Source organism: Neophocaena asiaeorientalis, unplaced genomic scaffold, assembly GCF_003031525.2.
Source record: "Neophocaena asiaeorientalis asiaeorientalis breed wild unplaced genomic scaffold, Neophocaena_asiaeorientalis_V1.1 scaffold407, whole genome shotgun sequence".
Lineage (NCBI taxonomy): Eukaryota > Metazoa > Chordata > Mammalia > Artiodactyla > Phocoenidae > Neophocaena > Neophocaena asiaeorientalis.
Genome location: NW_020174060.1, coordinates 289,374 through 316,726, shown reverse-complemented (window position 1 = coordinate 316,726; position 27,353 = coordinate 289,374). Strand labels below are relative to the sequence as shown.

Sequence of the window (27,353 nt, the reverse complement as noted above, 5' to 3'; positions counted from 1 at the left end):
TACTGGTTACATCTGTTTGTCCTTGCTCAGAGTAGAAGATTCCTGAACTGGCAGAGGCCTAGTGAAGTGACTGTCACCCAGTTTAAAGGTTTTTAGGCATCAAAGGTGCAAAAACCACCAGAGTCAGGGTATTTAAACATTTTCATTTCCTCTCCATGGAAGCATGCTCTTCCCCCAAGTCAGAAAAATAGGAATCAGAAAGAAGAGGTGAATTCATAATATAATTCATCTTTATTATTTCACTCAGCTGAATGTATTTATACACACTTACCAGAATTTGTCGTATTAAGGGTTATGCAGAGTACAAAAGTATTAATGGTGACATTCCATGCTCTTATAAATGGGTTAATCTTGAGGTAACCTGATACTTTGAAATTTTAAAAAAGCAGATGATGTCCTAGATCATGTCCTCAAAGCATGTGTAAAGCGGTTAATATTGAAAACATCTGGCCTTACATCTAACTGGGAGAAGACTCCATAGTTCTCACATGTCACCCACACCAGGCAGCTCTCAATATAACCTGCTTAGCCGTGAGTAGGACACCACCATCTTGGAACCGTAAGAAGCAACCTTAAGTATGGAGGCTGCATGCCGATGAGTGGGGGGCAGAAAGGCAGAAAGAAGCTGGAACGTTGATGCTGCACTGGTCTCAGACTGCCTACTCCCTTGCTTAGCCGTGAGTAGGACACCACCATCTTGGAACCGTAAGAAGCAACCTTAAGTATGGAGGCTGCATGCCGATGGGTGGGGGCAGAAAGGCAGAAAGAAGCTGGAACGTTGATGCCGCACTGGTCTCAGACTGCCTACTCCTGGACTTCTTAATGTAAGACACTATAAACCCCTAATGTGTTTAAGCCATTATTATTTGACCTCTTTGAGTTTTTTGGTTTTTTTTTTTTAGCGGTAAGCGGGCCTCTCGCTCTTGCGGCCTCTCCCGTTGCGGAGCACAGGCTCCGGACGCGCAGGCTCAGCGGCCATGGCTCACGGGCCCGGCCGCTCCGCGACATGTGGGATCCTCCCGGGCTGGGACACGGGTTCGTGTGTCCTGAGTCGGCAGGCAGACTCACAACCACCGCACCACCAGGGAAGCCCCTCTGTGAGTTTTAACCTAATTCCTAAGCCTCAGGGACAAGGAGGGTGGGGGAGAGAGGGAAAAAGAAAGGGAAAGAGAGAGAGAAGTATAAAGGAGTTCTCAATAACTTTTTCTAGAGGAAATCTAGAATTTTACTTAGAATTTTTGCAAGATCGTCTAATCTTGGCAATTTTACCATGCTTCTAATTTTTGTTCTAGTCTATTTCACTGTGAATGATTGGCAATAAAATCTTTTGATACTTCACAGACTCCTGTTCATTTCCTCAGGGACAGCAAAGGAAGGTAGACTAGGTCCCACTTTCCATTCTAGCTTGGACTGGGGAAAGAAGTAAGGAGTGGCCATCGTGTGAAGAAAGGAAGGCCCTGAGTGCTGCCGCAGTGGAGACGGAGAGCTCAGGGCACCTGGCAAGCAGTGCTGGGCATCAGAGAGGCCCACAGGAGTTCAGCTTCTCCATTCTGCCACACCCAGGAGTTGACTGGACATTGTCTTACCTTCATGTATCTGAATCCTCTGGTTCTTGTGTGACTCTGTATTCTGACCCCAGGCTGGCCTTGGCCCCAGTCCCAGTGTCTGTCCTGACTCCGATCTGTCTACACAGATGAAGTGATTCTTGTGACTTGATTCTGATCCTTAATATCAGCCTAATTAATCTCTGAAGGCTTTGCTCAGATTTCCCCGCCTTATTTTTTCTTTCTCCTTTGTTATCCCCTATTACCTGCCCCAGCCTGACAATTTATTTACCTACAAAGAGCTGAAGCACCACAGTGTGATATGCATTTACCTCTCAAGCCCTCAAAGTCATGGACCCTCTTCCCATCCCACCAGTCCTACCATGCCCCCCACCATGCTTGTAGCCTGAGGGTATCTCTAACTTAAAGAGACCCCGGGCATTTCAGCTTGCTATAGTAACTTACCTTTTAAATTATTTAGTAATGTGGGGCTTCCTACACTAACTTACCCTTTAAGTTATTTAGTAATTTTATAGTAATGTACTTTTTAAATTATTCAGTAATTTTGGGGGCTGAAAATTTTTCATTATTTTGCCTACATTCCCCCATGGGTGGCGATATTCATGCTCTCTACGGCACTTTATCAGGTTAGTAACCTCTGACAAAAGCTCTCTTGCCTGCTCTTCCCTGGCTTGGCCAGTTTCTTTGTTATTAAAAGCACAATATCTCCCCTTACATTTTTCAATTATGTCCCTAAGATATCTGTTATCTGTGTTTTTGACATAATCTTCAAGCTTCCCAGTCTCTAAGTCTTCCTTCCGGGTAAACAGCACAATCGTGTATTTCATAACTTCCTCTCCAAAGATGGTCTTTAATTCCGCCACTGCCTTTTTGTCCTCTCGCGTGATCCGTCCTATTTGTAACACCAGGACCAGAACCGTACTCCCTTCTTTATAGTAGGACAAACAGCGTGTGACCTCCTCATCGACCTGGGATGGACCCTCTTCAGCTCCAGACACCAGGCAGGGCAGGGGAGTGTCCACAACCACAACATCCTGCCCATCCCACGCCCTCCAGCCGCTCTGGCATGTCTTGGTGACCAGCTGTGCTTCCAGCTGAGAGTGGAACTCCGGCCTCCCGAGGATGGTGTTCCCACTGGCACTCTTCCCAGTTCCGCTCCTCCCCACGAGGATAATGCACAGGGACTCTGCAGAAGAGAAAGCAGGAAAGATTCGTGACCATGGGCTGATCTGGCTACAACTTTCATCTCAAGGTCAAGACTACTGCCATTAATCACAGCAAAGGATGCTCGGAAAGTTCCATCCCCAAGCACTGGAACAGCCTGTCAAAATTACACAGTCTGGGGCTTCCCTGGTGGCGCAGTGGTTGAGCGCCCGCCTGCCGATGCAGGGGACACGGGTTCGTGCCCCGGTCCCGGAGGATCCCACATGCCGCAGAGTGGCTGGGCCCGCGAGCCACGGCCGCTGAGCCTGCGCGTCCGGAGCCTGTGCTCCGCAACGGGAGAGGCCACAGCAGTGAGAGGCCCGCTTACCGCAAAAAAAAAAAGAAAAAAATTTCCCTATAAATGAGATGATAGATGCAGAAAGATCTTGCAATATGTATTACTGGGGTTCTCCTTATGACTTTGCACTTGTACTGTGATCTCTCTCTTCCGTTCAGGTCTCACAGTTCTCGATTGTGAGTTTTTACCAAGTTACTGATATCTGCCTCAAAACGAAGAGAGAGGAAAGCCCATCCCACGTTCTTCCTTCTGGGAGAAATTACTCAATTGCTTATCCTGAACCCACAATCTCATAGTTAAACATACAGGATTAAAAAATAGATTAAGTCCCTCTTCCATGCCCTCGGACGGTGTGGTTCTCACCCCCTCGGCAATCTGGTCTAAACTCCCCATCCCATATCTAGAGGCGTGAGCCCTCGTCTCCATCAAGACCACGCCCCTTTGTCCTCTCACAAGTAGATGCTCAGTTCTACCTCCTTGCTTCAAGTTGCTAGTGTACTCTCTGGAGCTTTGTACTCAGCCATGCAAACTCTACCCGTTCTCCAAAGCCTGTTTCAAATCGTGCTTCCTCCACGCAGCCCCTCCTGACTTTCCCACATGTCTGTGCTTTTAGGAGGCTGCCCAGCACCTGGCTCCCCATTAAGAATATGAAAGGGCACAACAAACAGATATGCCCCTTTTGGTCTGATGTTCTTCCCAGGTGAGGATCTTTGAAGCAGAAGAGAACGGGATGAGTAGAATGGGAAGAATCTCAGCTCAGGTCAATAGAATTTGTAGCACTGAGTGGACTACAAGGGGACTTCTGCTTGAGCAGTAGGTAAGTTAGTGTGGCTGGACTAATAAAGCCCACCTAGTGCCATGTGGGGCACGACCGTCATGAGGATTCAGGCTCCCTGTCCTTGTCCGGTCAAAACAGCCCCCCTTCTCCAACAGAGGGAAGAGTAAAGAACCAAGAGAGTAAACAAAAAGGTCAAGAAAGGCGGAGGGCAGGGAGGAAAGGAAGAGGCGGGGGGTGGGGGAAGGGGAGGAAGGAGGGAAGGGTAAAACCAATGAACCAGGACTGTCTCGGCACCAGAACTGAGTGCTAAGCCCTGGGCAACAGATACGCTGTGGGGAAGACAAGAGACTGGAAAAGGCCAACCCCTTCCCTCAAGATGCTCACCATCCAGTTGAAGAGATGGGAGAAGAGTCAGGAGACAATTATAGACCAGGTCAGGACAGTGCACGTACAGGTACATCAATTTAGTAAAATTTGAGACAGAAAGGAGAAAGAGTCGGCTAACAGAAGAGACCTGTCCTTTGGACCTCCGCTATGCCCTTCAGAAAACAAAGTTCCCGTACATTTATATCTATTTTTAAGTATGCAGAAAAGGTTTTCTAGACAGCGTTTACCTTTCCCCCTGAAGGTGCACGGCTTGCCCCCATGCTGCTGCGCCACGCTTACAATTTTTTGCAGGAGCTCGTCCACCTGGCACTGTTCCTGTTCTCCCGTTGCTCTATAGTTGAAGATGCTGCATCGGTGTTTACATTCCTTGAGGAGCTCGTAGAGCCCTTTAGCTCTGCTTTTTAAGAACGTATCTAGATCTTGATTCCCTAGATCTTCTTTCCTGGTGAGGAGAACAGTCATGTACTCAATGAATTTATCTCCAAAAATGCTCTGGATGGTACTCAGCACCATGTGATCTCTCTCGTTGAAAGAGCCCAGTGGGGTCACCAGCAGGAAGGCATGGGGACCTGGAAAGGTGTTGTTCAAAAGGTCTTGTTCAACATCCTTTGCAGATGAGAAGTCTGGAGTGTCAATGATCAAAACTTTCCTCCCTCTCCAGGTTCTGCTCTCGGACTTACACCTCTGGGTTACTGGCTTTTCGCTGTATTGGGTCTCAAAGACCCGCCTCCCCAGAAGGCTGTTTCCGGCTGCACTTTTCCCCACACCATGCTTCCCCACGAGCAGGACCTTCAGTGCTGACGGCTCATGGTTCGGCTCACCTCCTGTAGCCTGGTGATGCTCCGCCCCTAGCCCTGGGACAAAAGGACAGATTCAGAGTCTCTTCTTACATTTGAATACAGAGATGTGGACGGGTTTTAGGATTTCTCATAAATCTCTTTTGAGATTTTAGAAATCTCTTGTCAGATTTTATAGAGAATGGCAGTGGTCCTCTGAACCAGTAGAACTCTAGACCCAGTCAGAAGCTACCCATCAAAGTGAAAGCCATGAAAAGGGCCATGAACAACTTAAGGGAGGTGTAAAGGGCTTCAGATTTCCCAGGAACATGAAAATGTTGAACTTGGCCTTCACTGGTCATGAGCCTCGGGATCCCTCTTATTTTGCTACCGAAGTTAACTACTGGGGTGTGAAGTTCACGGGCTAAGGCAGAACTGGGGAGAATGAGTTTAAAATGCATCGTAGTGGGGGGCTCCCCTGGTGGTCCAGTGGTTGGGACTCTGTGCTTCCACTGCAGGGGGCACGGGTTCGATCCCTGGTCAGGAAACCGGGAGTCCCACATGCCGTGGAGGGCGGCCAATCCAAATAAGAAAATAATAATCCAATTTTTCAAAACTTAAATAAAAAAATGCATCTCAGGAGTATGTTCATAAAATAGAATACAACTCGGCAATTTAACGAAAAGTGATGTACTGACATGCAGCCTGGATGGATCGCCAAAACACGCTAAGTGAAAGAAGTCAGACACAAAACCACATGCTACGTGATGTCATTATCTGAAGTGCAAGAACACACAAGATTAATCCATGTTGATAGAAGCCTAGAGAGCGGTTCCCTTTGGGGAGGGACAGTAAGAACTTCTAAGGTGATGGAAATGCCCCATATCTTTATCTAGATGATGTCACATATGTGTAGATATGTAAACAACCCTCGAGTTGTACACGTAAGATTTGTGCATCTCACTCTATGTAAATTATACCTCAGTAAATTACTGTAATAGCCTGCACCACAAAACTGTCTCTCCACACATACACTGTCCCCACCACTTCTCCCATGATCCCAAGTCAATACCAGACCCACTGGGCACATGACAGAGCCCACGGTTACAAGGATAGTCACCGAGCCTGTATCACCCAGGGCACTATCAGAGAGGATGATCCTCAGCGTCTGAGCCCCGAGTCTGGGAAGGGGAAAGAACACAGCATTTAAAGAAAGCAGCTGAAATGCTCGTGACACCATGTCCGTGTTATGCTGCCTTGGGAGAGTTTCTACTTCCCCCCAAATCACTTCACACAAGCCCACATCCTATAAAAAGTCTTCGCCAACACCCTCATTCAGAGATGCTCCTTGGTCCCCATGATGTGCTATATTCCCTCACTGCCACAAGTCAGTCCACCCAGTTTTGTTCAGTAACAGGAATATTCCTGGGGGTCTTGGCTGACGGGCATCGACAGAATTTTAACTCCCTACTGCTGTCTAAGTTCACGTATTTCTGGCTAAATATACTCAACTGTAAAACGAAAATAACACCGTCTTTATAGGATTGTTATTAAGGGCTATATTGTGAGGTTATGAGGATTATATATTATATGCTACTAGAATTGAATAACTTATATTATATATATATATATCCCAGCATATAATGTCAGTTGCAATAATTATCATTAAAATTTTAATTTTAATTATGATTTGGGGAAGTCCTACAAGGACAGAGATCTCATCTACCTTATTCACTACGAAATATTCAGTTCTTGCACAGAGCTGGCCCAGAAATAGCCCGAAAGTCCAACAACAAAGAGATGGGTGAATCTGTCACGTATGCGCATACCATGGACCACATTACGTCCACTGAACAGAACAAGGTAGCTCTACGTGTACTGACGTGTGCAGTGTGCACGATGCACCCTTAACGGCAATCATCACACAGATACTGAGCTCCATCTCTGAACTCTGCAGGTGTTATTCTGTTTAGTGTTATCCATGAAGAAGTGATTTCTGCCTCCCGGTAGGAGTCCAAAATTGGGTAGTGCTGGGTCCCAGGCTGGGGAGAAGAGGCTGAGTCAGGGAAGAAGCTGCAAGAGACAAGCCCAGCTCTGTAACATTTCAGGGAAGGCCGGGGACACCCGCGCGGGTGCCGCACCTACTCACAAGGGTTAGCAGTTCCCTGGGAGGCAGACTGTGGGCACCAACCTGAGCTAGGGCTCCAGGGTGCATTTTTGTTCTGACTTCTCTAGATAATTTTTCCACTTTATTTTGATGCATGATGCATTCCAAAGAATACAGATATGGGCTTAACATTTTGTTAAGAATTATCTTACCATGTGGATGGTCCTCCCTCTGAGATGTAGCTTCATTCACACAATCCTAGGAAGAAAATAAAGAGGCATATGATGTGCACAGACCTAAAGTCTCAGCTTTTCACAAAGTAAAGGAACGGAGACACAAGTATATAATTCAGAGTAATTCGATGATTAGGATGTGGCCAAATGAACGTCATGGTCATGGTCATGGTCATGGTCGCTGCTGGCATGTGTAGTCCTGTCCATGATGAAGCTGACCTTGAGACCCCGCTGCCGCTGCAACAGGTTTCCCAGAAGTAAGAAGGGGGGTTTTGTTCTCACTCAGAGGAGCCCCACAAATGCCATCTAACCCAGGCATTGTTCCTGAAGCACTTTCTAACTTTACTTCTCCGCAGTCCCCAATAGTAAGAGTAATTCTTTCCAGTGTCTCCCAGAGTTCCTGCTATTCCTGGAGAAAATCCAGATGCTTAAGAAAAGCTTCTGGACTCCCTGGAAGAAGAAACTAGTCAAGTGATGGATGTGCGGTACATTTGAGGGACAGGGGAAGGGAGGAGATTGGAAATCAAGCTCCCCATGTATCTCCAATGTCTTCTTCCCTTACTGCACCCCCAGTATAGAGATGAAGCTTCTTCAAACGTGAGATCCAGTAAAATTTGGAACCTTCCCCATCCACATGGGCAAATGGAGACAATGAAGGATGAAGAGCTAAACACATAATTAACATCCCCTTCACCTGCCTGGGGAAGCCTCACTCCCAACATTTAAATTGGCATGAAATCAGAACTTTTAAAATCAACTAAAATATCAGTCTGGCTATTGTGTGTGAAATGGATGGGGATGGGGAGGGTAAGGCACAAGAATAAATTAGGGGGAAATTGTTATGCAAATATGTGTAAAATAGTACAGGCAAGAAAAGAGGTTGCCCTGGACCAGATGGTGGTAGTGGAGACAGAGAGAAGCAGGTGGATTCCAGGTGCCTTAATCACACAAGACGATGATCTCCTGGAAGTCGGATGCAGGCTGGCCGTGGTATCAAAGCTGACATCTGGGCTTAGGTTTGAACAGCATGATGGGCAGGACAGCCATTGACAGAGCTGAGAGGAAAACTGAAGTCTCAGAGATTCAAGAGGGAAAAACAAAAGTCTGGACGTGTTAACTCTGAGATTCTTTAAGAGAGTGATGTCAGATAGCAATTGGATGGACAAAGGAGTCAGAACTCAAGAGGAAAGACCTGGACTGGAGTTACTAATTTGGAAACTGTTCGCAACAGATGAAGCTCAAAGTTGTAAAAATGTGGAATCACCTGAGGACACAAGTATAGAGGAGGGAGGAAGGGCAAGAACCAAGCCCTGAAGATGCCAGCTGTCAGGTCACTAGAGGAGGACTCAGCACTCTCTGGAGTAGCAAGTGAGGACGAAGAAACAAGAAGAGGATAGTTTTACTGAAGCCAAGGGAAGAGAGGGTCTAATGAGTCATTTATGTGTCCAATACTATGAGGGGTAAAGTCAGATAAGCTCTTAAATATATCCATTAATTTGCCAATAAAGTATAACACTCAAAGTAGCCTCATCTTTCCAGTTTATGGATAAATATCCCTTTAAACAAAGCCTCTGCAACATTTCACTTATTTGTGCCTCTATCCCGCTAGCTCTAACAACAGAGACCCTTGGAGACCTTCACAAGAATCCTCACCTGGAATCCACTGTCTTCATTTCTGAAGTTCACCCAGTATGGTCCTTGGTTCTCATCCACCAAACACTGGACCTTGCAGAGGAGGTCCTTCACCTGGGCGTCCCGCTCATCCTCACTTGCCTTGTTGTTGAAAGCGCAGTATCGGCCGCCACAGTTTTGAACTAAGTCCCTAATAGACTTGTCACTTTCAATGTAATCTTCCAGCAAGCCATCCATCAAATCATCCTTCCAAGTAAAGACTATAATGATGTGCTTCCTGGCTTTAGCTCCAAACACCTTCTGGATGCCCCTGATTGTTTCTCTGTCCTCCACCTTATAATGGCCAATGGGAACTACCAGAAGCAAGGCGTCTAGCCTGGGAGCTGAGAGCTCCAGGCAGCACTCAATGTAGCCTTCCGTGTCATTGGCACAAGCTATTGAGGAGAAAAGGTCAGGAGTGTCGATGACCACAACCTCCCTCCCCTGCGTGGCCCCACTCTCTCTCTGGCACGTTTTAGTCACCATCTGCTCACTGAACCTGGACTTGAACACAGCTTTGCCCAGAATGGTGTTTCCTGTGGCACTTTTCCCTGCGCCATGTTTCCCTAAAAGAAGAAGCCTCAGTTCCAACATGGAGCAGTCCAGCTCTGACTCTCTCTCCTGACACAGGTTTCCACTGGTTCTGTTGGGACAAAAAGCAACACAACAATGTTCAACTCACAAACAGAGTGGATAGAAGAACAACAGGAAAGTACCTTCCGGGCTTCCCTCGTGGCACAGTGGTTGAGAGTCCGCCTGCCGATGCAGGGGACACGGCTTCGTGCCCCGGTCCGGGAAGATCCCACATGCCGTGGAGCGGCGGGGCCCGTGAGCCATGGCCGCTGAGCCTGTGCTCCGCAACGGGAGAGGCCACAGCAGTGAGAGGCCCGTGTACCGCAAAAAAAAAAAAAGAATTACCATATGACATAGCAATCCCACTACTGGGCATATACACAGAGAAGACCATAATTCAAAAAGACATGCACCCCAATGTTCATTGAAGCACTATTTTCAATAGCCAGGTCATGGATGCAACCTAAATGCCCATCGACAGACGAACGGATGAAGAAGATGTGGTACATATATACAATGGAATATTACTCAGCCATAAAAAGGAATGAAATTGGGTCATTTGTAGAGACGTGGTGGGACCTAGAGACTGTCATCCAGAGTGAAGTAAGTCAGAAAGAGAAAAACAAATATCGTATATTAACGCATATATGTGGAATCTAGAAAAATGGTACAGATGAACCGGTTTGCAGGGCAGAAATAGAGACACAGATGTAGAGAACGAATGTATGGACACAAAGCGGGGAAGGGTGTGGTGGTGGGATGAATTGGGAGATTGGGATTGACATATATACACTAATACGTATAAAATAGGTAACTAATAAGAACCTGCTGTATAAAAAAATAAATAGAATAAAATTCAAGAATTTTTTAAAAACTTAAAAAAATGAAAGAAGGAAAGCTTTCTCCAGAACTCTTGTGAGACTCTAAAGCAGGCTCCACCTTCTTCCCAGGATAGAGCCCAAGGGGGACGAGGCTTCAGGCACCCAAGCAAAGCTTCCAGTGATGTAGGGATTTGTCCCACGTCAGGGGCAGTTCAGGTGCACAGAAAAAGGTGGTCAGAGAAGCTTCCAGAGCCCAGCCTGGAGAGAACTCAGTCCCAGCCCGGCAGGAGGAAGGAAGGGAGTTCATGGGTGAAAGCCCAGGAGGCTTAAATTTAGATAAAATCAGAAAGAGTGTTTTTGGCAAACACTGACCACTTTCAACGATCAGTTAATGGAATCCTGATTGTGCAAGGGTTGGGAAATATCACGAGAGTGAATGTGGAAAATCCGTGTCCAAACGGCCAGCTTCCCTGCCCGCTTCTGCTCAAGGAGGCAGGCAGCTCCCGCTGACTTCCCCGGGGTGAGGGTGGGAGTTTGCTTTGTGTCGCAGTTGTAAAGTCAGGGGATGCCGGAGGAGCGGACCTACCCCCCTTTTTCTTCCAGGCCTTCATCTCAGCCCTGGGTGGGGCGAGCAGCTCCCTCCCAGACCCGCCTCTTCCTAGGAAGCTGCGCACAGACACGACTCCCCGGGGAGGGGGGTGACCTCTGTGCCCCCCCAGGCTAGGGAGACCTGCGCTGGGGCGGGAAGAACACCCCAGAGCCCCTGAAATCAAGCCTTCCAGGTGGCTGTCTCCCCGCCCTGCGTCGGCCGCCTTTCCCATCCTCATGTTCACGTCCAGCACAGAAACCACCACCACGCACATACGTACCTCGGTCCTGTCCCCTGACCTGTCACAGTCTCAGAACCTCCAGGTTCCGCGCGCCTCCGTCTCTGCATCGCTTGGCTGGGTGAAGCGGCTACTCTATCCCCTCAGAGGATGGAGCAGCGGCGCGGGGAGAGGAAAGCAGGGTCTGGACCAGCTTCGCAGGCTCAGGATCTTCCTGACATAGTGTTTCTGAGGAGGAAGAGCCTTTTAGAAATAGGTGTCCAATGCAGTCGGAGGGGAAGTTCAGAAGTGATGCCAGATCGCAGGGTGAGAACGTCTGGGTCAAGGCGGTCTGAGCCAGGAAGGGACCGCGCCCACCTACCCGGCGCGGTCAAAGGCTGGTGGGAGGTGGAGGGCGGAGGCTCCGCTGGGGCTGAGGGGACCCGGGCTGAGCCCCAGCCGAGCTTCGGAAGTGTCCCTCGAGAAGGATCGCTGTGCCGACGGCACAGGCAGCTGTGCGGAAAACAATCGGGGGCATTTCAAGGCTTTGCGCAAGCTGGGGGTGGGGGGAGGGCCCGGAGCCCGGAGCAGGTGTTTCTGCCCCAGCAGGTCCCAGCATTCACCGCTCAGCCCTGCCCTTTCCCGAGATTGGGGTGAAAACCGAAAGACATAGTTTACCTTCTCCCACCAACTCCTCGCCCTCCGTCTGCCCTGCAGCAGCCCCTACAGCTTCCTGTAACAGCTCCTCTCCTGCCTTCCAGAGGGCTCTCCCCGAACGCCTCCTCCGGAGAAACTCGGGGCCTCGGACCAGCGCTGCTTCCCAGGAGAAAGTGTTCTTTCCCGGAGCTAGACAAACATTTGAAATGCTAGAACGTTGATGCTTTCCAAGAGTTCATAAAACGAAACCCTATTGTGAGCCATAAGCGTTCAAAGCTTTCTTCTAGAGAAGGAAGTGAAACACAGAAAAAGACCTTATTTTATTTTATTGTGCTAAAAAAAAAACAAAAATAAAAACAACCACACACATAACATTGACCATCTTAGCCATCTTTAAAGGTACAGCTCAGCAGCTTCAGGTGCGTTCTCGACATCGTGCCGAGAGAGTTCCAGAACGATTCCATCCCACAGCCTGGAGCTCTGGCCCCATTAGATGCCAATACTGCTCCCCCCTCCCCAGCCCCTGGTAACCACCGTCTACTTTCTGTGTCTATGATTTAGATACTTCCTGTGACTGGAATCAGACAGTATTTGTCCTATGTGACTGGCTTTTTTCACTTAGCTTAATGTCCTCCGTGTGAGAGGACTTTCAATCACGGTGCAGAGGCCCTTGAGCTCACACTGTCACTCCAGGCTGGGTCTATGAATTGTCTGACGTGGGGCTGAGCCTTCCAGAGACTCCATGGAAGGAGGAGCAGTGGGGGCTGGACTGGGCTTTGAGGGGCTGCCGTGTCTCCTGGGATCCCCCTCCCCTCTGGTCTTCAAGTTAAGTCTGCTGGCACCGCTACCAAGGGCTGGGGTGACACGGCTACACCTTGGAGGGGAAACCGAAAGAGGGTCTCCCATGCCCCCACCCTCTTAGTAGGGAGGACCAGGTCCAGGAGGAATCCCCACCCTCCCTGGGGCACTAGATCAATTCACATAAGATCAACACATCAAAACCATCAGACAGGGGCTTCCCGGGTGGCGCAGTGGTTGAGAATCTGCCTGCCGATTCAGGGAACACGGGTTCGAGCCCTGGTCCAGGAAGATCCCACGTGCCGCGGAGCAACTAGGCCCGTGAGCCACAACTACTGAGCCCGCGCGTCTGGAGCCTGTGCTCCGCAACAAGAGAGGCCGCCATAGGGAGAGGCCCGCGCACCGCGATGAAGAGTGGCCCCTGCTTGCCGCAACTAGAGAAAGCCCTCGCGCAGAAACGAAGACCCAACACAGCCAAAATTAATTAATTAATTTAAAAAAAAACCCAGCCATCAGACAGAAACCTGTCACGTGGCCAATCAGTCATCCCAGCTGTGTCACTCCCAGAAGTGGAGGTCAGGTGAAGGCAGGGTCACAGGCCTGGTGGGATACCATATCCCCAAAACAGAGAACACAGTAAACTGAGATCAAGAAAAGCTCCCTCTTTCTTAGATGAAATATGAAGCTTTGGGGGGCGCTCTGAATAAAACCAAAGCCTCAGATAACTCCTCGATGAGTCAGCAGTTGGTTATTCGCTGAGTCAACGATTTTGCAAAAACGATCCTCAGCACACCAGCTTTTGGAGAATGGACTTCTGTGGGGAAGGCGGCTGATTCTGGTTGGGCCCGGATCTGGGGAAGGATGGGGCTTTCCTGCTCCCTAGTGGCTGTGTGGGTAATGACAAGGGCAGCAAAAGCACTCCCCAGGTGGCTCTTGCAAGGACTCTGCAGGTAAGACACCCCTCTTTCCCCTTCCCCTCCGAGACTCTCAAAGGGGGCGGGAGGGAGAGGGACTGGATTTCCAGAAAGTATATATGTAACATGTGTACTTCCTCCTGGAAGGCACAAGTTATGCGAACAAGGAGGAAGCTACCAGGACCCAGCACTGTATCAGACACAGAGGTTCAAAGACTCTCCAGACACATCCCTGGCTCAAGGAGCTCAATCAAATGACGGGAAAAGAGACTAAAGCTGTGGATATGAAAAGTGTACATGCGCTGCCATAGAAGCGTGTTCAGGAGGCCATGGGAGCAAAGAGGAAGGCTGTCAACTCTGCAAGATGGAGAAACAACCAAGTGGGAAGCAAACTTATCAACAAACCCATAAACCAGCCCTTTACTGTGCCAGGGACTTTAACGGAGGAGATTAGCAGGCAGTAGAGGCAGAAGCTACACACGGGAGCTTAAGCCTACCCGCAGTCTTGAAGGGCAGGTAGAAATTTCCCTGGGAAGGACACTCAGGCAGAGGGAGAGTGGCAAATGCCACAGGCAGTCAGAGTGATGAGAGCAGCTTGGGCACGTGGACGAAATGGGGTCAGGCTGCAGGACCACTGAGAGGCTACTGCAATAGTACAAGCTAGAAACAAGGACATGAACGAAAATAGTGACAGTGAAAATGGACGTGGAAAAAGGAACAGATTTACGATAGATTTAGGAGCTAGAAACAGCACAAGAATAAAAAAGAGTCATTCAGGACTGCTTTTACAAGTGTTCCAAGTTGTCACATCGAAGGGAGTGCTACTCACAACATAGACATTCCTTATTTCAAAAAAAAATTTATAGATTGTTTTATTTCCAAGATAGGACATGTGTGCTTACTACAATTTTGACAGATGGCAGTAAAAGTGTCTTGTAACTAAATTTGTACATGTTGACAGTTTTCAGATGTAATTAAAATGTCTTATTCAAACAGACTCCTTGTTTGTTACAATATTTATTATTAAGAAATAATATGCAGCCCTGAACCAAGATGGCAGAGTAGAAGGACGTGCTCTCACTCCCTCTTGCGAGAACACCAGAATCACAACTAGCTGCTGGACAATCATCGACGGGAAAAGAATCATCGACGGGAAGACACTGGAACTCACCAAAAATTATACCCCACATGCAAAGACAAAGGAGAAGCCACAATGAGACGGTAGGAGGGGTGCAACCCCAGTAAAATCAAATCCTACAACTGCTGGGTGGGTGACTCACAGACTGGAGAACACTTACACCACAGAAGTCCACCCACTGGAGTGAAGTTTGAGCCCCACGTCAGGCTTCCCAACCTGGGGGTCCGGCAATGGGAGGAGGAATTCCTAGAGAATCAGACTTTGAAGGTTAGTGGGATTTGATTGCAGGACTTCGACAGGACTGGGGGAAACGGAGACTCCACTCTTGGAGGAAACACACAAAGTAGTGCGCGCATCGGGACCCAGGGGAAGGAGCAGTGACCCCATAGGAGACTGAATCAGACCTACCTGCTAGTGTTGGAGGGTCTCCTGCAGAGGCGGTGGGTGGCTGTGGCTCACCATGGGGACAAGGCCACTGGCAGCAGAAGTCCTGGGAAATAGTCCTTGGCGTGAGCCCTCCCAGAGTCCGCCATTAGCCCCACCAAAGATCCTAGGTAGGCTCCAATGTTAGGTTGCCTTGGGCCAAACAACCAACAGGGAGGGAACCCAGCCCCACCCATCAGCAGTCAAGCGGATTAAAGTTTTACTGAGCTCTGCCCACCAGAGCAACAGTCAGCTCTACCCACCACAGGTCCCTCCCATCAGGAAACTTGCAGAAGCCTCTTAGACAGTCTCATCCACCAGAGGGCAGACAGCAGAAGCAAGAAGAACTGCAATCCTGCAGCCTGTGGAACGAAAAACACATTCACAGAAAGACAGACAAGATGAAAAGGCAGAGGGCTATGTTCCTTCATCACAAGATGAAGGAACAAGATAACACCACAGAAAAACAACGAAATGAAGTGGAGATAGGCAACCTTCCAGAAAAAGAAGTCAGAATAATGATAGTGAAGATGATCCAGGACCTCAGAAAAAGAATGGAGGCAAAGATCAAGAAGATGCAAGGAATGTTTAACAAAGACCTAGAAGGATTAAAGAACAAACAAACAGAGATGAACAATACAATAACTGAAATGAAAACTACACTAGAAGGAATCAAGAGCAGAATAACTGAGGAAGAAGAACGGATAAGTGACCTGGAAGACAGAATGGTGGAATTCACTGCTGCGGAACAGAATAAAGAAAAAAGAATGAAAAGAAATGAAGATGGCCTACGAGACCTCTGGGACAACGTTAAACGCAATAACATTCACATTATGGGGGTCCCAGAAGGAGAAGAGAGAGAGAAAGGACCAGAGAAAATATTTCAAGAGATTATAGTCGAAAACTTCCCTTACATGGGAAAGGAAATAGCCACCCAAGTCCAGGAAGTGCAGAGAGTCCCATACAGGATAAACCCAAGGAGTAACACGCCGAGACACATAGTCACCAAACTGACAAAAATTAAAGACAAAGGAAAATTATTGAAAGCCTCAAGGGAAAGACGACAATGAATTGACATGTATACACTGATGTGTATAAAATTGATGACTGATAAGAACCTGCTGTATAAAAGAAGAAATAAAGAAAAGAAATAATATGCCTTTATGCATTTGTATAAATTTATACATTTATTTATTTATTTTTGGCTGCCTTGGGTCTTCGTTGCTGCGCGTGGGCTTTCTCTAGTTGCAGAGAGCAGGGGCTACTGTTCATTGTGGTGCACGGGCTTGTTGCAGAGCATGGCCTCTAGGTGGGCGGGCTTCAGTAGTTGTGGCTCGCGAGCTCTAGAGCGCAGGCTCAGAGTTGTGGCGCACGGGCTTAGTTGCTCTGCGGCATGTGGGATCTTCCGGGACCAGGGCTTAGCTGTGGGATGTCAGGGGTCACAGCACTTTCTAGTGGCCTTTGTGCAGCTGTGGCTGTGAGAGACTGGGGTTTTCCGGGAAGACAAGCGCCTCAGCTTGGGGACACTGAGTCTGGGGCACTAGAGGCAGGGCAGGCAGAGAAAGCCAAAAGGTCATGACTGATTCCTGTTTCCCATGTTATTCACACCAACCCTCCCACTGAAAACAACTAAAACAAAACAGGATAAAGATGAGTATGTGTGTATAACTCAATCACTTTGCTATATAGCAGAAATTAACACGACATTGTAAATCAACTCTACCTGAATAAAATAAACTAAAACAACAACAACAGCAACAGCAGCAGCAGACAAAGGCGACCAGGCCAGGAAGACTGTTCAAGGCTCTGATAACAGGAGAGAGAGGCCAGAACTAAGACCGAACCCACCGCTGAAACACCAGGAAGGATGTTCAAGGCTGGGGTGAGCTGCTGGAAAAGTACTGGGGGATGTCAGAGGAGCTGTCAGTGTAACAAGGCCATGTGTGCTGACTGGAGCCCATCAAAGTCAGGCTTGACCCTCCCGGGGAGAAGGGAGATGGGGCGCTATCTCCCTTGGTGGTTACATTTCAAAGGGATGGACCGCTCCCACATCCTTGAGAAAGATAGATCTGCGTTGTAAAACTGGCAGGAGGCTTTTAAAAAGAGTTACATCTCAAAGGGGCAGAGAAAGAGTTTGCAATTACAAGTTTTCTGAAGTAAATGCTTCAAGGAAAGGGAGGTCAAGAGTCAGGAAGAGGGCAGTCTAAGGCTGTCAGGCGGAGGAGAACATGAACAAGCTGGGTGAAACGTGGGCCGATTCATCAACACCATGCCTGCGCCTGCACCGCTGAGGGCGCCGAGGGGAGACACACAAACCTACTGGCGGAAGTGACTTTACACTAGGGTCACCATCCTCAACGGGCTCTAACGGGGCATCATCCCTCTGTGTTGTAGTCCATTCACCTCCCCCGCCCCCCAGCCCCATAACTCTCCTACCTTCTCCTCTCCCATCTTTAAAGAAGAATATTCTCTCACCCCGCTTCCCCCTCCAGCTGCCATCTGACTTCTCTCCCCTTTCTGTCTCATGATGCTGAGGTCAGTGTCTAGACTCAGCATCGCCTTGGGAAGAGGCGTCTCTCGGGGCTGTAGTCCCCTCGCTGGGAGGGAGGCCGGATGGTGAATGCCAAGGGCCGCTGCTCCATGCGCAGGTGCTATCATCACATCTGGCAGGACTTTTCTACCACCTTGGTATTATCAGAAGGACATCTGTCCCTGCCACCCAGGCTGCTGGCTGGTGGGGAGGCAAGAGCAGGATTTTTAATGAGCAGAGGAAGGCGACATGGGTGCACCAGGAACAAGTGGGGCCGAAACACAAGTGAGAAGCCAGGGACTTCCCTGGTGGGGCAGTGGTTAAGAATCCGCCTGCCCATGCAGGGGAAATGGGTTTGAGCCCTGGTCCGGGAAGATCCCACATGCCGCGGAGCAACTGAGCCCGTGCACCACAACTACTGAGCCTGCGCTCTAGAGCCCGCAAGCCACAACTACTGAGCCCGCGTGCCACAACTACTGAGCCTGCACTCTAGAGCCCGTGCCCCACAAGAGAAGCCACCGCAATGAGAAGCCCGCGCACCTCAATGACTGCTCACCGCCCGTGTGCAGCAACAAAGACCCAACGCAGCCAAAAATAAATAAATTAATTAAAAACAAAAAAAGAAACAGGTAAAAAGCCAGGAGCCAGAAGGGACCTCAGAGGCCGATTACTTCTTGCATCTTAAACCCAGGTGCTCCTGCTTCATTGGCTGAGGGCCAGCGCCCGGGCTCAGACAGACCACAGCCAAGCCATGGCCCACTTCCAGAGCATTTTATTTATTTTTTAAATATTTATTTATTTGGCTGTGCCGGGTCTTAGTTGTGGCACACGGGATCTTCTTTGAGGCACGTGGGATCTTTCATTGCAGCACATGAGCTTCTCTCTAGTTGCAGCATGCAGGCTGGAGAGCGAGTGGGGTTCAGTAGTTGCAGCACACGGGATCTTCTTTGTGCCACACGGGATGTTTCATCGCAACACATGGTCGTCTCTCTAGTTGCGGCATGCAGGCTCTAGAGAATGTGCACTCAATAGTTGCGGAGGGCGGGCTCTCTAGTTGTGACATGGGCTCTAGAGCACGCAGGCTTAGTTGCTCCGTGGCATGTGGGATCTTAGTTCCCTGAACAGGGATCAAACCCGCATCCCCTGCATTGGAAGGTGGATTCTTAACAACTGGACTGCCAGGGAAGTCCTCCAGAGCACTTTAGATAAGTATGGATAGATAATGAAGAACAATTCAACACTCCTAAGAACTTTTATTTTTAATTTATTTTATTTATTTATTTTTAGCTGCATTGGGTCTTCGTTGTTGCGAGCGGGCTTTCTCTAGTTGTGGAGATCAGGGGTAACTCTTCATTGTGGTGCGTGGGCTTCTCATTGCAGTGGCTTGTCCTATTGCAGAGCACGGGCTCTAGGCGCGCGGGCTTCAGTAGTTGTGGCGCATGGGTTTAGTTGCTCCGCGGCACGTGGGATCTTCCCGGACCAGGGCTCGAACCCGTGTCCCCTGCATTGGCAGGCGGATTCTTAACCACTGCGCCACCAGAGAAGCCCTCCTAAGAACGTTTGAGATAAACAAAAACATCCCCAAAAGCCTAGCTTGAGCCGGTGGCCTTGGGGTCCCCACAAGCCTCTCTCTTTGGTGCCCAGGACTGAGTCAGCACCTTCTGAGAAGCAGAGAATGAGGTTAACCTCATTATATACTTGAGAGTCGTTAAGAGATTAGATGATAAACGTTATCACTACACACACAAAAAGGTGAGGGGCAGAGGTGTTAACTAACTCCATTGTAGTAAACATTTTGCAGTATATACGGTTATGAAATGATCGCATCATACACCTTAAACTCACATATATGATATGTCAAGAATATCTCAATAAAGCTAGATAAAATTAAAAAGTCACCCTTCTATTTAATAAAAAATAAAGTTCACCACAAGGTGTGACACCCAGGTCCCCTGACTTCTCATCACAATGTTTTCTGTCTTTCACTACATGCGTTCCAGAAGCCTAATGAATTATAAGAGAAGCTGGGCATCAGGCATCCAATCTTCCTGCAGCTTCTCCAGGGCCCCACAGAGCACCTGGAATTAGCTGTTCATCGGAAGATGTTGGCAACTCTCCTAAAAATAACCCACCAAGTAATCACAAGCTACATCAGTGAAAACAGGAAGCAGATTTTATTATCTTGCTTTTAGAAAGGGAGAGCTTGCCTGGGGAGGTACAGAAAATCCTGCGGGGTCCCAGCTGGCAACAGTGGAGCAGGTGTCTGGCCACTTCCTGCAGCTCTGGGCTTTCTCCAGAAGTGACCCTTTGGTCGCCAACTTGAGGGCATCACCCCTCCTTGCAGATGGTGGATCCAAAGCACTCCTCAGTCTCAGTGCCTCTCTGCCATCTCCCACCAAGGGGATTCTGGCTTTGGGCCCTAGCATCTTCCCCGCAACCTCCAATCCCACCCTGCCTGGAGCCGCCTTCCAGGCACACTTGGTCTGACTTTGCCCTTCTCTCCTCCAACTGCCCAGGGCCCAGAAACCCACTGGGCTGGGCCTGTTGCAAGAGTCTAGCTTGAGTGGACCCTCCTTTGGGTTGGTTCAGGCATTTCCCCTGGGAGCCCAGCACTAGGATCTCTCCACACCCACCCTCCTGCATCCTCTCTCCGTCTCCAGGCCTACATTCTTTGCATCCTCTCTCGGTCTCCTCCACACCAGCCCTGTACGTGGTTTTACTTTTGTGCAATGAACTTACAGCACTTCCCTCAAACATCTTGTACATTGCCTTCAACCAAGATATACCTGTTACAGATGAGGCCTCAGACCCAAACAGACTGGGGTCTTTCCAGCCCAATTGGACCTCCTCAGCTCCCCTGTTTCTGGATGGCACAGTGCCCACCACAGCTCACGGCCTTCTTCGGATCTCATCTGGCCCCAGGACGATTCCAGCCAGAAAGGAGGGATCCGGGCCTCACCAGGTGGGACTGCAGTATCTGGAAGGGGAAGATGAGGTGTGGGGGCCATTTCAGACTCAGCATCCCACCCAATGGGGCGGACTAACAGCTGGAAGGTGGCACCAGTAGAAGGGTTTCAGGCACTAAGTCCAACCCAAGGAAAATTTGCCTCCATTCTATTCACTGTGGAAGCGAAGAAACGTCTGGAGCCCCAACTTCCATTTCTAAAATCCTTCAAATTAGAGAAACAGAAATTCCTCATTTTATTCTTCCAGCCTCGAGTGAAAGTTTGGGAGGGTTTATTGGGGCCCTTTTAGAAGTCCTGGAAATCTCAACCCACTGACAATTCCACTTCCATCCCCCTACCCAGGTTCAGGTCCCTGGGGCCAGCCATGCCCCTCCGGGCCCGAGGGTCCCCCTGACTTTCCCCATCATGCAACTCCTCCACCTGCTGGGTGGGAAGCAGGTGGCCAGGAGGGGGTAGTGCCTGTGCTCAGCTGGGACGGAGGATTGAGGGGTGCAGCCTGGAAGTGGACATCGAAGGAAGTGCTTTGGAAAGAGGGGGACACATCATCCTGAGTGAAGCGAGCCAGGCGGAGAAAGACAACTACCATATGATAGCAGTTGCATGTGGGATCTGAAAGGATGCAGATGAACTTACTTACAAAATAGAAATAGACCCACAGACATAGCAAACCAACTTATGGTTACCAAAGGGGAAAGGTGGGGAGGGATATTTTAGGAGGATGGGATTAACATATACACACTACTATATATTAAATAGATACCCAATGAGGACCTACTGTCTAGCACAGGGAACTATACTTAATATTTTGTAATAACCTATATGGGAAAAGAATCTGAAAAAGAACAGATATATGTGTATGTATATATATGTGTGTGTGTGTGTGTGTGTGCGTGTGTGAGTCACTGTGCTGTACACCTGAAACTAACATGGCATTGTAAATCAGCTGTATTTCAATTTTTTTTAAGTTAGCAATAAACAACAAAAAAAGAAAGAAAGAGGGGGATGCTCGCCAACAGGCATTCGTGCCTTACTTCAGGCAACCTTTGGAGTGCAGAGAACCAGACAATTCCTGTTAGGAGCCAGTTTCCCCAAGATCACAGCTAGAAGTGGCAGAGCTGGGATTCTAACCCAGTTTTAACACCAAGACCCATGCTCTTCCTACCACAGCCATTTCTGTCTAGTGGCCACTGAAAAGTCAGCGGAAGCCTCTTCAATCCAAATACCTGCTTCTACCAGTCCCATGGCACCACCTCCCGCCCCACCTTGTCCAGAAAGAAGACCCAGAGCGTGGAGCCCAGAACCTGTCTCTATTGGAAGTTGACATTAACGCTGCATTTCTTGATGTGATCCCTAGTCATTTCTAGTGTTCCTCAGAATTTTTTCTAAATTAGGGCAAATACGGAAATTACTTCCAAAAATTCACTCACAGTATTGTTACAGCTGGGCATCAACCTCTGAATTACCGGCAGGGGCTCAGTGTCCCCCACCTGCTCTCTTACTGTTCCAGAGGCACCGCGCTGCCCTCCCCCGCGGGATCAGAGCAGGGACATAGTCACTCTAAAGAACTGGGATTCTCTCAAAAATTATTTATGTCATTTTTCCTTTTAAAAACATTTAGTTCAAAAACAACAAAAAGGGGCTTCCCTGGTGGCGCAGTGGTTGAGAGTCCACCTGCCGATGCAGGGGACACGGGTTCGTGCCCCGGTCCGGGAAGATCCCACATGCCGCGGAGCGGCTGGGCCCGTGAGCCATGGCCGCTGAGCCTGCCCGTCCGGAGCCTGTGCTCCGCAGCGGGAGAGGCCACAACAGTGAGAGGCCCGCGTACCGCAAAAAAAAAAAAAGAAAAGAAAAGAAAAACAACAACAAAGACCCTCAAAGCATTCCAACGTAGAATTAACATTCTAGAGGTCAAAAGTCGGTTCATACTCAACTATCTGATGCACAGCAAAGAGGTCTTTGCTGCAATCTTATTTCCTCAGTAGCATTTGGAAAACTTTTCAGATTTTCCAGTTAATCTATCCGTAAGTCAATCCGACCACAAAATGATTTGGCTCAGTTATCTAATGAGATCATCTTTCCCCATCTTGAAAGGACTAGTAGAATGACATTACCCCCTATGTAACTTAAGCAGGGCATCTTCTTAGCCCCTCCCCCTTCTCAGCCATCCTGATCTCTTGGACAAAAGGAAAGGGCTCAAAACCAACACTCCCAGTCAGCCTCAAACACCTCCTCTGCCCCAAAACATCCACAACACTCCCGCTTTTTCGGGAGTATTAAGAAGGGAACTTTCAAAAAGCCAGAAGGATTAGGAAAAAACGTACCTCAGCTGGTTATTAAGGAAGTTTTCCAACACACAACAATGGTAGACAGAAGGCGCTAATGAGTCCCGGTCCCCTCTCGCCCAGCCTCAGATCATCAACACATAGTAAACACTGTTTCATCTCTAACTGCACCTTCTCACGCCCATGCCCCAGACGATTCTGAAACAAATCCCAGAGATCATTTCATTCCCTATGTATCTCTGAAAGCTAAAGATCCTTTTATTACATAAGCACAATAACCTAATTGTAACTGAGAAAAAATGAACAATTCTGTATTATCGAGTATCCAATAAGTGTTCAAATTTCCTCAATAACATCTACATTTTATCAATATTTTTTATTGAAGTATAGTTGATTTACAATGTTGTGTTAATTTCTACTGTACAGCAATGTGATTTGGTTATACATATACACATTCTTTTTTATATACTCTTTTCCGTTGTGATTTATCACAGGATATTAAATTTAGTTCCCTGTGCTCTACAGTAGGACCTTTTTGTTTATCCATTCTATATATAAAAGCTTACATCTGCTAACCCCGACCTCCCACTCATCCCTCCCCCAAGCCCCTGCCCCTCGGCAACCACCAGTCTGTTCTCTATGTCTGTGATTCTGTTTCTGTTTCATAGATAGGTTCATTTGTATCATATTTTAGATTCTGCATGTAAGTGTAACATCTACATTTTAAAGATTTGCTTACAGATGAAAACAGCCCACAACTTTTCAGCTAGTGGTTGTTTTTCCCGCTCTTATTACGTGCTTCCTTCTCTCGCATACTGTGGTCGACTCAGCCAGCCGATGGAGTTGGCGTATCAACTCCTTTGGGGTCTACTCCCTTTTTAAAAGTCCCTCTAACACTTTCATGAGCAAACTTTCATTGCCGGCTTTTTGGCTCATTCTGTTTGGAAAGTTACTCTATGTTTTCTCCTTCTCCCTTCTGGAAACTCAGAAAAGAAACGTGTCGAATTTCATTACCTCCAATTTTCTCCCCTGTATTAGCCATCAACCTTCACTTCATCTCTAAGGGGACAGTTAACTTTACAACTCTGATTTAATTTTATTTTTTTACTCACTTCCATAGGGCACTCTGCAAAGCCTCATGGTTCCATTTATTCATTCAGAAAGTATTTACTGACCGCCTACATGGTCCCTGACTTGTGCATTACAATAAAAACGTGGCCAGGCTGGCCTTAGAGAACAAAAGTCCAATTCACTCAGCATCAGTTCTCCAAATGTGCGCTAGAGGGCGCCACTCTCCCATTGGCATCTGTTAGAAAAGTCTGGCGTGGCTAACTCACCATGCAGCTTATGTAAGCTCTCTATACCTCACCACATAGTCAACCAAATAAAGAATCTCACACAACTTTCCCCTTAAAAACGAAATAAATTCCATTTATTGGATGCACAGACAAAAAGAGAGAGAAATTACATAATTCCCCCCAATAGGTCCATTTTTCCATTAGACATCATAGACAGAAAGCCTAGGGCTTATAGGTTTTGCAAAACTATAAAAATTTTGCAGACTATTTTTTCATTGCAAAATACCAAAAGAAAACTGAAAAGTTGAAATCAATAAATATCTACAGAGAGCAACATATCAACTTTGCTGTTACATGTAGTCTCAAAAGTATTTCATTACATTTGAAACTATTAATAAGTTTAATTTGCTATATTATAAAATTTCCTGAATATGCCCCAGTAATGGCCAAAAAACCCGTGTCAGTTAACACAACAAACATTTATATAGCACCTGACGTGTGCCAGGCATTGTACTGTCCTTGGTGCTTACATCTGAAGGCGGAGATAATGAACAAGCAAACAGGTAAATAAACAAGGTCATGTTTGTGATAAATGCAAGAGAGAAAATAGAGCTGGTTGATGTGAAAAAGAATAGATGGGGAGTTATTGACCTAGAGTGTTTAGAAAAGGCCTCCATGAGATGACAGCTCTACTCATACCTCAGTGGCAAGAGAGCCCTGGGAATATCTGGGAGCAGAATATTCCAGAATATTCCAGGAAGAGGGAACAAAGGCAAAGGCCTAGTGGGAGGGAGACGCAAAAGGGAGGAGATATGTGGATATATGTATATGTATAGCTGATTCACTTTGTTATAAAGCAGAAACTAACACACCATTGTAAAGCAATTATACTCCAATAAAGATGTTAAAAAAAAAAAAAGGGCAAAGGCCTACCCATGAAAGTGTGATAAAGAAGAGTAGGAAGAGACCACAACAAACAAGTGTTGCAGAGGGTGTGGAGAGAAGGGAACCCTCCAGCACTGCTGGTGGGGAGATAAACTGGTGCAGCCACTATGGAAAACAGTATGGAGGACCCTCAAAAAATAAAAATAGGGTTACCCTATGACCCAGTAATCCCAGTCCTGAGTATATATCTGAAGAAAATGAAAACATTAATTCAAAAAGATACATGCACCCCAATGTTCATAGCAACATGATTTACAATGGCCAAGATATGGAAGCAACCTAAGTGTCCATCAACAGATGAACGGATAAAGAAGAAGTGATGTATATATACAATGGAATACTACTCAGCCATGTAAAAGACTCAAGTTTTGCCATTTGCAGCAACATGGATGGACCTGGAGAGTATTATGCTCAGTGAAATAAGTCAGACAGGGAAAGAAATATACTGTATGTTATCACTTATACGTGGAATCTAAAAAATAAAACACGTGAATGATATAACAAAATAGAAACAGACTCACAGATATAGAGAAATAGTAGCTACAAGTGGGAAGAGGGAAGTGGGGACAGGCAAGATGGGGTAGGGGGACAAGAGGTACAAACTATAAGAGGTGTAAAATAAATAAGCTACAAGGATACATTGTACAGCACAGGGAATATAGCCGATATTTTATTATAATAACTTAAAGTATAATTTATAAAAATTTGAATCCTTATGTTGTACATCTGAAACCAATATGATGTTGTAAATCAACTATACTTAAAAAAATTTTTTTTAATTAAAAAAAAAAAAGCAGCAGAGGAGGAAGGTATAGTGTAATGGGAAGGGGGAAGGATTGCACAGAACAGACAACAGAGGTAACCCTAAAAAGAAGCTCTGTTTGGGCTTCCTTGGTGGCGCAGTGGTTAAGAATCCGCCTGCCAATGCAGGGGACACAGGTTCGAGCCCTGGTCTGGGAAGATCCCACACACCGCAGAGCAACGAAGCCCGTGCACCACAACTACTGAGCCTGTGCTCTACAGTCTGCGAGCCACAACTACTGAAGCCCACGCGCCTAAAGCCTGCGCTCCCCAACAAGAGAAGCCACCGCAATGAGAAGTCCACATGCCGCAATGAGAAGCCCGCGCACTGCACTGAAGAGTAGCCCCCGCTGGCCGCAACTAGAGAGAGCCCACATGCAGCAACGAAGATATGATGCGTCCAAAAATAAATAAGTAAATTTTTTTAAAAAAGAAGCTTTGTTTGGTTTTTGTTTTGTTTTGTTTGCTTGTTTGGGGTTTGGATTTTTTTATTGCAAATAAATTGAATTTTAGCAAATGCTTTTCCTGCATCTGTTGAGATTTTCATGTTTTTTCTCCATTACCTGCTGCAGTGGTATATTTCTTTAATAGAATTTTCTGATGTTGAACCATCTTTATATATGTCTGATAAAGCCTTCTTGGTCATGATGCATTTTAAAATATATTTCTGGATTTTATTTGCCAATATCTCATTTTGGATTTTTGCGATTCTACTCATGGGTGAGACTGGCTGAAAATTTTCCTTCGTTGTCCTGTCCTTGTCTGGTTTCATTGTCAATGTTTTACCAGCCTCATTAAAAGAGTTTGGGAGTATTTTTCACCCTATTCTCTGGAACAGTTTGTATATGAAGAATTACCTCATCATTAGAGGTTGACAAACCCTCCCAGTTAAAGCTATCTGGGCTCCTATCTTAATTTACTTTTATCTTTCTTATTATTTTTCTCCTTCTTTGGGCATATTCTGTTGTTCGTTTCCTAACTTCTTAAGTTAAACTCTTGACTTTTTGATTTTCAAATTGTCCTCTGTTCTGACGAATACATTTAAGGGTAACATTTTCCTCTCGCATGACACAAGGTTTGAAACATAGTGTTTTCATAGTTATTCATTCATAAATATTTTATCATTTCCATTACAATTTCTTCTGTAATCTGTAAATTATTAATAAGTGTGTTTTTACATAAACACATAAATTCCTGAATGTACAGAAGCTTTTGTGGGTTTTTTTGTTAATTATCGGTACATATCGTTTTACTGCGCTTCACAAATTGAAGATTTATGGCAACCCTGCGTCAAGCAAGTCTATCTGCGTCATTTTCCCAACAGCCTTTGCTCACATCACATCTCTGTGCCACAGTTTAGTAATTCTCGCAATATTTCAAACA

General features: G+C 47.1%; 1 protein-coding gene across 3 annotated transcripts; it reads right to left on the bottom strand.

Annotated features, from left to right (window-relative positions):
- Window positions 1–685: 685 nt before the first annotated feature.
- GIMAP8 (GTPase, IMAP family member 8) lies at window positions 686–12,060 on the bottom strand. Of its 3 annotated transcripts, none has more exons than XM_024754486.1 (6): window positions 11,897–12,060; window positions 11,282–11,467; window positions 9,001–9,661; window positions 7,327–7,372; window positions 4,459–5,085; window positions 686–2,751 (listed from the first exon to the last, which is right to left on the bottom strand). In XM_024754486.1, exons 2-6 carry the CDS (start codon window positions 11,347–11,349, stop codon window positions 2,075–2,077), a joined length of 2,079 nt encoding a protein of 692 aa, XP_024610254.1. In that variant the 5' UTR covers window positions 11,350–11,467; window positions 11,897–12,060; the 3' UTR covers window positions 686–2,074. The 3 variants fall into 3 exon arrangements, with proteins under 3 accessions (XP_024610254.1, XP_024610253.1, XP_024610252.1); XM_024754485.1 differs by lacking the exon at window positions 11,897–12,060 and adding an exon at window positions 11,601–11,757; XM_024754484.1 differs by lacking the exon at window positions 11,897–12,060 and having other exon boundaries at window positions 11,282–11,756.
- Window positions 12,061–27,353: the final 15,293 nt, after the last annotated feature.